General features: G+C 37.6%; 1 protein-coding gene across 1 annotated transcript; it reads right to left on the bottom strand.

Annotated features, from left to right (window-relative positions):
* Positions 1 to 3,044: 3,044 nt before the first annotated feature.
* LOC149156153 (uncharacterized) lies at positions 3,045 to 5,722 on the bottom strand. Its single transcript, XM_089437944.1, has 3 exons — positions 5,083 to 5,722; positions 4,826 to 4,975; positions 3,045 to 3,521 (listed from the first exon to the last, which is right to left on the bottom strand). Exons 1-3 carry the CDS (start codon positions 5,440 to 5,442, stop codon positions 3,060 to 3,062), a joined length of 972 nt encoding a protein of 323 aa, XP_089294070.1. The 5' UTR covers positions 5,443 to 5,722; the 3' UTR covers positions 3,045 to 3,059.
* Positions 5,723 to 10,111: the final 4,389 nt, after the last annotated feature.

Raw genomic sequence — 10,111 nt, 5'->3', positions numbered from 1 at the left:
GGAATAAAATACTGTGTGAAAAATCATTAGGAAGTAATTATTTGGCAGAAATTGTAGTCTATTGTACTTGTTTTAGAATTTCAACACAGTGTTGTATGTTGATGGTTTGTTCTTTACTCAGGCAGAGAAGCTCATCGTTGGGTGCAAGAGGGAGTTGGCCTTGGAGTTCGAGATGAAAGAACTTGGCTTGATGCATTATTTCTTGGGATTGGAGGTGGAAAAGACCTAATGAGATCTTTCTCGACAAGAAGGGAAGTGCAATATTTAGATTTTGAGGAGATTTGACATGATTGATCGCAAGTCCATGGTTACACCTATGATGACAAATCTGAAGAAGCTATGTGATTCCGCTTCAAATTCAGATTTGTTGTATCCCACAATGTATAGGCAATTGATTGGATCCTTGATGTACTTGGTTAAACACCATGCTAGATATTTGCTTTGTAGTGAACACTCGAGTCAATAGATGGTTGAGTCGAGGCATGTACATTGGGTTATAGCAAAACATGTGTTGAGGTACCTACGTGATACAATTGGATATGTTTTGAGATATCTCTCAGGTGGTGAAGAGAGGCTATAGGGATATACTAATTTGGATTGGGTTGGGAATGTCGAGGACAAAAAGAGCACCTCGGGGTGCTACTTCAACTTGGAATCAGCAATGATATCCTGATTTAGCATGATGCAGACTTCTATCGCACTCAATACAACAAGGGCAGAGTATATCGCAACCAGTGCCACAAGTCAGGAAGCAGTGTGGCTTTAGAAGCTACTTGCAGGGCTATTTGATCAAGAGCTAGAGACGACCTTGATACATTGTGATAATCAAAGTTGTGTTAAGCTTTCAGAGAATCCAATATTTCATAATAGCTTGAAGCACATTGAGATCAAATATCATTTCATCCAAGACATGATCTTGAAGGGAGCAGTGAAGCTCTAATACATATCCACAGACGAACAAATTGTGGACATTCTCACCAAACCTTTGTCTAGAGCGAAGTCTGTATAGTTCGGAGACAAGCTTGGCGTGATGTAGAATGTCTCCCTATCAGAGATGGACTATTGATGTTTCTGCAGGATTGGGCAAACATTCTCCCACGGGGTCATGCTGATTTGACTAGTAGGGAAGAATGATACATTCATCCAAAAAAGCCATGTTGATTTGGTTAGGCCATGCTAATTTGGCCAGGGGTGAGTGGCCCAGGGGCAAACATCTCCCATGGGGTCACGTTGATTTGACTAGGGGAGATTGATAGATTTAACCATGGGGTCATCCTGATTTGGCTAAGGGTAAATCGCCCAAGATACTCACATTGCCTGCTCCGGGATGGAGTGATATATATATGTGTGTGTGTGTGAAGAGACACTACATTAACATAGCAAGTTCACAAACTTTTCTAGTGGAGGAAAAATTTCAGCTAAGGAGAAATATGTTTTTCAGCAAAGGAAAATACCTCCCTCGCTAAGAGGGAGTGTTGATTTTTTGTAGCATCGGAGGTATTCCTACATGACTAAAGGGTCTTCAAGTCGGCCTAGATGCATTATGTAAATTTTTATTTTACTAAGTCAAGTCGGCCAACCAGTGAAGGACGTGTTCCTTGGGTTGTCACACCCCTTTGACATGCATAAATAAGATGACGTGATGTCCCATTTGACAACCAACCACGAGCAAGTCTTTCTCTCTCTTTATCATCTACTATTCTTTTTGGAGGATGCACGTGTGAACAGTTGACCGAAAGTTTGGCCACAGGAAGGCCGCATGTGCTGCTTGACAGCAGGGATACGATTGCAGGTATGTTGACCATTGACCGCAAGGCCAGGTTGACCAGAGTTTGACTGTTTGACCAGAGTTGACCAAGCTAGTTTGACTGTTTGACCAGTGTTATCTTGCTGTTGTTTGACCAGGTTTGACCGATATTTGACTTGGATTATTGGCACAGGTTTCTAGACAAATTGTTGATTTGTAAACCTTGCTAAAGAATAATTTCTCCTATGAAAAGTTGTTGGGATTTCCCAAGGTTGGGTTTCCCAGAATAAAATTATTGTTTCTATTCTGCATGGTTGTCTTTCTATGATCTTTACTGTTTCCGCTGCATTTACTGTTGAGATTTTCTGAGTATAATTATTCAATGATAGCAGTGGCATAAAATACTGTGTGAAAAATCATTAGGAAGTAATTATCTGGTAGAAAATTGTATTCTATTGTAGTTGTCTTAGAATTTCAACACACCGTTGCTTTTGCTTTTGAGAGACAATGACCAATAGTCACCAGATACTGATCTCTGATGATATACCTTGTTGTTGATGTTATTGGATGATATGCTCCTGATCAGCATGAAGGGACCTTACTATGTCAAAATGTAGGATCTGAAAAAGGTCTCTTTTTTTCTGAAATGCTGTAAGCATCTGATGTATCTAGTTTGATTTTAATATGAAATAAAGTTACGTTTTTTCTTCCCAAAGAAACAAAGAAAATAACTTCAAATAGGTTGAATACAAAGATTCTGATTGGGTAGGCCAGTTAAATGGTATAAAATCCACCACAATCTTATTATTTATTGCAGGATCAACAGTTCCATGGATTAGTGTGACACGACCAATTGCTGGATTATCCTCTGAAGAACCAGAGTACAAAGCAGCAATCAGCGCAAAATAAGAATGGTTCCAGGTGACAAGAACCTTCATGGAGACAAGCCATGACTCTCTCTCTCTCTCTCTCTCTCTCTCTCTCTATTACGATAGTTAGAGTTAAGTCACAAAGTATCTTGTGTTTCATACAACAAACAAGCATATTGAGATCCACCATCCCTTCAACAGACAGCAGGTGTGGAATGCGGTCAAGATCATATGCAGCAGAACTAAAGATCAGACTTCAGCTTGTAGACATTTTAACAAAAAGGTGGAGCAAGGAGAAGTTTCAAAAGTTAGGGGAAATGCCTGGTGTAGAAGAAAACTAAAATGATTGTTCGGGCATTGTGAGAGTGAAACAATTCAGAGAGATTTTTTGGCTGAACATTCTATATTTATGCTCAACAACCATATTTGAAACAAATATTGCACTACAAATCTGTGTCTCTGTGTAATACAAAATGAAGTGATTTGAGTGCGAGCATTATCTCATCTTGATATATGTGTGCTCTAAAAATCAAAAAATTATTTAGGACACTTACCTCGGATCCCAATTTATGTATACGAGTGCGAACAAAAAGAGGATAATCACTTCGCTGAAATTCTGCAGTTGCTCGAGCATTTGTTCCAGCTGCAATCAGTTCACCAACATTAGGCTGTTGATCCCATTCCTCTTTGAGTATAATACTCTCTAGCAGATAAACCTTTTCTGGTTTGGTGGCTGATGCATCATAGGGAGGAATATTTCTAACTATATTAGCATTGGCTAGAGCAAGTGCCTCTGCACTTGTTAATACTGTTGTCTTCTTTGCTACTTCTTCGAACAGTTTTCCAATGCCACTTTGATCTCCTAGGGCTTCTTCCTTTAATCTTGACTTGTCGCGACGTTTTGCCTGGGATTTGACAAGTTAAAAAAATATTTAGTAGACTGTTATATATAGCATGTATGCCTAGTAGTTTACAGTACCAAGGCACGTGACTGTGCCTTCTTACTGCAGCTTTAGCAGCAGCTATCTATTAACTGGCGGCAAATCCTCTCAAGCAAATATATAATGAAAATTAAAAAAGTATGGCTCTGTGTCAGTGTTTCCAAAATATGAGTACAGCCACTTAGCATCCCTTACTATATATTTAAGTTCAAAGAGGCTACATATATTGAGATTATCAGGTGTAAGTTAATGTTCCATAAATTATAAGTGATGAAGTACCGGAATTAGTTTTATAATGCCACAATTACATCAGAAGTATTGATCATGACTGAGATTAAAGTTATAAAACCCTGGCTAGAAAAGGGCACTATTCAAAAATGCAACTCCAAAACAACATAAATCACAAATTATGCACCGTAATTGAGCAACACCACATCTCAATAAAAGTAAAACTTGGCTTCATAACACTCTTTTTGGTTAGCATAAACAAAAACATGAAGCTTAGCAACAAAGGTAAGCCGTCAAAACTATGTGGAGATAGAAAATAGTAAAGGCATTTGACAATATGTGGCATATTGTTCAGACAAAAGTAGAGTATATCTGATTTCTTCCATTTCCTTATGACCTTTTCTTTTGTGGAAAATGCTTCAAGCTTCCATTAGTATTTCATAAAATGTCAAACAGTATTTTTTAGCAAAAAGGCTGGCTGCAAAAGCACAAGGATCATTTCCTTCTGATTTAAAATAGAGATTTCTGAAATAAGTAGGTTGCCTCCCGAATTGATCTCTTGCACTCTCTCCTCTTTCCCTTTCTTTGATTTTCTTGTTTGATCTCGTTGTATTTTGCTGTATGCTTTCGAGGTACAGATTGGCATCACCCTCACCTCTTTCCCTTGTTTGATTTTCTTGTTTGATCTTGTTGCATTTTGCTTTGTGCTTTCGAGGTACAGATTGGCATCGCTGATTGTATTTTCTAGTCCACTGACTTTTCTTTGGGATATTTGTTGGACACTAATTAAACTTTCTCATCTAAAATGGAATGTGACTACAGATCGTAAAGCTTGCTCGGATGGTGCATAGCATATCAAATTGAAGAACAGTGCCAAGCTTAATTTCAATGAGTGATATGCCTATGTTTCATAAACTCCTTGATCAAGATTCCTTACCATGGCTTGGGCCTATGTGCTTAGGGTTCAGGGTTTTAAGTTATATTCATATATCGGCATCTCTTGATTTTTTGGAAACGGAAAGAAGAGTGACGCTGCATACCTGTAAGATGCTCTTGTGTGTTCCGAAAGTAGCCGTAAGGAGTTGGTGTTTCCTCTGTCTGTTCTCGGCTGTAAGTTCTTCAGCATTTTCTTCCACGGCATCTGCTCTGCTGTATTCCATTCCTTGCACTCTTGCTTCCATTCTGAAAATCTGTTCAATTATATCAAAAACTTCAGAACACAATCATTCCCAGCATTCAAGAAGGAAAGGGATGGGTTTGAATTTTTTTATTTTATTTTTTTTGAGTATTCATTTACCCTTCCGCCGGAAATGGGTACGAGCTTGAGAGTACTAGTTTCTTTGTCGAAGACGCCCATGAGATAGTTGCAAGGCTGCCACAGTGAATTTTCTCCCGAATAATTGGTGCCCACGAAGTCTACGCTTGCCTCTTTCGGCCTTGCGACTAGTTGCAGTTGCTTGGACTTAATTTTCCTGGTGTTCTGGTAGACTCCTACCTCTAAACTGGAGGAGGCGTCGCCATTTTTGACGGGATCGTATCCTGAAGGAAAGTAGCCGACGAAGGGACATCCAAAGCCGCTCTGCGGTGGAATGTATTCTGTCTGGACTAGGGTTCTCTTCCTCTTTCTCTTCTTGCTGCTCTGACCAGGAGACTCCATGCTTAAACGCAATGAATGGCCCTGCAGATCTGTGGAATGAAGAGTGCAATATGTTCTATACTGTAGAAAAATGAAATGATAAAAAGACAAACCGTGATGAATAAGTTTCGCATCAGTGACAGTTCAGGGCCAGAGTTTACGGCATAATAGGGTTTGTGTCCATTTTGGTTGTTAAACCTAAACTATACTAAACTCTATTCTCGTCTGAAAAATCTTATAAACCCCATTCCACGACTCAATACCTCTTGATTTCTATATACCTGGTGTTTCTACTATTGGAAAATGCTTCTCTACTAAAAAGCCTATTATTCCTATGTAAATATGATCCAGTTCAAATGACGCAACAATTTTCTTATCAATGTAATAATGGATTGGTTTATGGAAATTTTAGGGATGTAGACTACGTTTAAATTTTGATAAGCTTTCCACGTTTACATTTCAATGGACATCATTAAGGAATTAGTCCTAAGTTTAGAACTATAACTATCTTCATTAGGGTTAGTTATAAGTTTATGAGAGTTATTTTTTCTTATTGAATCACATATAAGTCATTTTTTTTTGTTGAGATTTATTTTAAGTTTATGATTAATTTTTGAGAAAGTTTTTTTAAGTTTATGATTAATTTTTGAGAGAGTTATTTTAAGTTTATAAGTCCTTTTTTTATGAGAGTTTTTTTAAGTTTATGATTAATTTTTGAGAGAGTTATTTTAATTGTTGAGTTGAGGTCTTTTGTGATCCCTATTAAATTTATGAGAGATTTTTCGACCTAAATCACAAGAAATTTAAGTTTATTTTATTTTAAGTTTATGATGGTGAGGAGAGTATTCACCAAAACATTAGAAAGAAAGAAAGAAAGAAAAATATGATTTTAACGTCCACGAGGCTAAAAATAGTCAGATTGCTTCTTCATCAACTTGATGTATTCGGCCATTTTTTTGTAAAGCCTCGAAATAAATGCTTCCAGCTTCTCGATAAACCCCTCACTAAATAGATTATGCCAAAAGCTAGCTGCCAGCATATCTGCATAACTTTCCCTGTTGTCTTTGATGGCCTCACATTCTAAAATGAAATGCTTTTTTGTTTCCACTTTTCCGGAAGAACAAAAAATGCATACTATTTCCTCCCACACTTCTTTTGTCCTTTTCCAATGCCTTGTTTCACAACGAAGTTGATGAGAATTAGTCTTTAACTGAGCAATAAGAATTCTGGCTCTCCAAGAGATACTGGCCTCTATGTGTGCTTTTGGTTGATGACTATGAGTGGGATTAAACACTTCAATATAGTACTTTTTCTTTCTTCTTATCTCCTTATCCCAAGTATGCTTGTGGAACTTATCCATAACAAAAGCTTTTATCTCTTTGTTGTTATGGGACACATGTTCAAGTAAATACCCCATTTACTAAACCTTTTGTTATTTTGTTGCATCCAACTCTTTTTTATGTTGCACAATCTGTCATTAGAGACAACCTTATGCCATCTACCCTCTTCCATTTGCTCAATTTTTTTAAATACCTTATGACTCGCACCATAGCTTTTGCTTCAATAGGAGCAGCCCATGTTTCACTTAACAAGATAGCATAAGACGCTGCACTTTTAATCTTGAATTTGTTTGTAATCAAACGCTTCTGAATTTTCTCAATTTGTTTCCATTGCATGTCAGATAATTGCAGGCCCATAGTTCACAACCATAGAGAATCATCAGAATCACTTGAAGCCCAAAAAGAGTTTGAGTGGTTTTCCAGTCCCATAACTCTGCCTCTCTACACTTATTTTGAAAATCATAAAATGATTTCCAACCCCCCAAAGTTTTTTTTTTTTTTTCTACAACCATCCCAGCTTAGATTTTTTTTGAAGTTAATTCCGAGGTATTTGTAATCTACAACTTCTTCCAGAATGTTGCCTTCAAAGTAGAACTTATGCTGGTTATGTTTTCTTTTTTTTAGAGAAAACCACTAGTTTCGTTTTGTTGATATTGACTTGCATCCCCACACTTCTACAAAAATGCTTAAGGGATAATAAGTGCTCTTGACGATTTAGCAATTAGAATAAGGTCATCTTCATGCAAAAGAAGCCATATAACAAACTTGCCCAAATAGATACCATCACCCCCTTGCGAATTTAACCACTCCTCAAGCTTGTCGATATATAAACCAAAAAGGGTAGGAGACAGTGGGCAACCTTGCTTGACCCCGATATCGCTTCTAAAACTTTCAGAAATGCCTGTTGAAGTTCTAATTTTGACTTTCACCTCTTCATACAACATATGCACAGCTGCTCTTAAATGTTTAGGAACCCCAAGTTCCTCCATTCTGTGCCAAATCTTATCCCTCATAACCATGTCAAACGCTTTTCTAAAATCAATAAAGCAACAAAAGATGTCTTCCTTTTTCTCCCAAACTTTTTCGATGAAGTGCCTTAAAGTTATACAATGATCAACTGTGGAATGTTTAGGTCTAAAAAGTACTTTCCCTTTAGCACACTTATCTCTTTCTTCTGCCCACTTGCTAATTTTATTTTCTAGCATGCTTCCAAATAACTTTGCAAACAAAGGGTTTATCATGATGGTCCTACCATTGGAGGGATTATTGACGTCACTGCTCTTGAAAAGAGGTATTGCCAAACTAGTTGTCCAATCTATGGGGAGCCCCTGTTGTATGATGTTGTTGAAAATTTTTGTCATGTGAGGTGCAAGGGTCTTTGAGCCTCGCTTTAGATATTCTGCTTGGAGTTCAACTAAGTCTTTTTTTTTTCCAACACCCATCTTCTTGATACCCATCTCTACCTTTGGCATCGTGAAGAGTTTAGTATCAGTGTTGACCAAGGGGGGAGGGTCAACCTTGGGATCATGCTCATAGAGTTGTCTTGCATAGTCAAACCATTTAGAAGTTGTAATATTATTTCTAGTTTGTATCTTTCTCAGTTGGATCTCCTTCCAAAATAATTTGGGATTATTTTTCCCAAGGAAGATTATTTATTCCCTCCTTGAAACCATGAAATCGGTCTTTTTCTTGCTTAATAGCTACTTGTAAGCTTTCAGCTTTATGTTATCCTTGTTTGATTATTTCCACATTCTCCTTGCCTTTTTGCATTCCTCGTCAAACCAAGCATTAACTGGAAAGCAATTTGTTCCAGACTTCTTAATTTTTTCTCTTTTGCATTATGCAAGTGCGCATTGAATTAAATGTGTTAATTCATGACTATGAAGGTCGTGAATTGTGATTTTCTCCTTCTCGAAGAGCCTCTCTGGCATCATTTTGAAGGTATTACAATTTTCTAGAGTCAAAAGAATTTTGCCCTTTGGTAGATTTTGTTAGACATGCTGAATTTTTTACTCTAATTGTTTCTTTCCAGTCCAAGAGAAACTTAAATAAATTGGCTTGTAATATGATTTTAAGTCCAGAGGCTGATCTCCAATCAAAACTTCCTCCATTTTCTCACACAAACCATGCGAGCAAATTACATAATCTACTATACTTGCTCCATTGTAAGTATTGCAAGTGAAATTACCGGACTTTGCCCATCTAGTCAAGCTATTGTAAATGACTAAATCAAAGGCCCCACATAGAGTAAGCAATTGTTCACCAAAGAGATTGCAGCCCTTGTCCCCTGAAATTCTTTCCCGCTGATGATTACTCTCTTTTGTAAGCCAAATGGGGTCGCAATCTTATTTACAGCAAAGAATGCTAGCTTGCTCACTTGCAGTCCCAACATTGAAATCACCCACTATAAGGACTTCACCTAGCTAAGAATATGTTGCAATATCTGCTTTTAAGGCTGCAAATGGATCTTTATGGTCAAGCCCTCTACCTTTGTATATTTTTGAAACTTGCGGCACAAAATAGCATGTTGCAATTCTGGTGTGGTTTCCATTTTCTGATGTTTTAAACCAAATGAATTGCTTATTTGAGTCTTCTTTTTCTAACTGAATGAGACGACCTTCTTTCTCCCTCACTAAAACCATGATCCCCGTGCCCTTTGCCATTCCCAGCTGCCTTGTTCAACACTGCCATCTTCCAGTATCCTTCAAACAGAGGTTTCTTGCACCCTTCATGCTCATGTGTTTCTATGAGGCAAATTATGTCTCTATCTTCCGCAATAGGTCCTAACCCAGGTCCTCATCTCCATGGGTAACCTTACAGTTCCAACAAACTAATCTTAAAGAAACCTGGGTATGACTTGATTGCTATTTATTTTGACATGCAAGACTCACATTTGAGTCTTTGTCCCTAATTTTCCTTACTGGCCTTGCTTCCTGGTTTCTTGTTGAAGAGTTTGTTGCCTCTTATTTATTACCATCTTGTTGCTATGTTTTGGAAGGAGGTCCAAATCGCGTTATCACAACTTTACCTTTATAAATACATGATCTTTTGCCTTCATCTCTTGCTTCCCTAACCTTTAACATTTCCTCCCTCCTTTCCTCCTATTGTCTTACAGATAAATCTTCTTCTAGGAAAAAATGAGAACCCCTCAAGAAATGCTTCTTACTTAGAATGATATATTTATCACGCAAGCTAGGCATGATGACTTTTATGGGCCTTGCTCTCTCACCATTAAACTTACCCACCCTCCATATTTGGCATATTTGTCCTTGTCATAACAACTTGTATTTCAAGAAGTCTCTTGCAAGGTCAAGAGTACATTCATTTTTCCCATAGTATTTCACCCCTTT

Source organism: Pinus tabuliformis, chromosome 9, assembly GCF_031772625.1.
Source record: "Pinus tabuliformis cultivar Carrire ecotype Pingquan chromosome 9, CPIR1, whole genome shotgun sequence".
In the NCBI taxonomy this organism is placed as follows: domain Eukaryota; kingdom Viridiplantae; phylum Streptophyta; class Pinopsida; order Pinales; family Pinaceae; genus Pinus; species Pinus tabuliformis.
Note: the sequence above shows the minus strand (reverse complement) of the source record. Positions and strands in the feature narration are given on the sequence as shown.

What these genes read in the sequence shown, in the direction of transcription:
- LOC149156153 (XM_089437944.1), bottom strand. Translation starts at nt 5,442, where the DNA reads ATGGAGTCTCCTGGTCAGAGCAGCAAGAAGAGAAAGAGGAAGAGAACC. An exon ending in TACCCATTTCCGGCGGAAGG is followed by an intron (nt 4,976 to 5,082) that starts GTAAATGAATAC and finishes ATAATTGAACAG; the next exon opens with ATTTTCAGAATGGAAGCAAG. An exon ending in CACACAAGAGCATCTTACAG is followed by an intron (nt 3,522 to 4,825) that starts GTATGCAGCGTC and finishes GTCAAATCCCAG; the next exon opens with GCAAAACGTCGCGACAAGTC.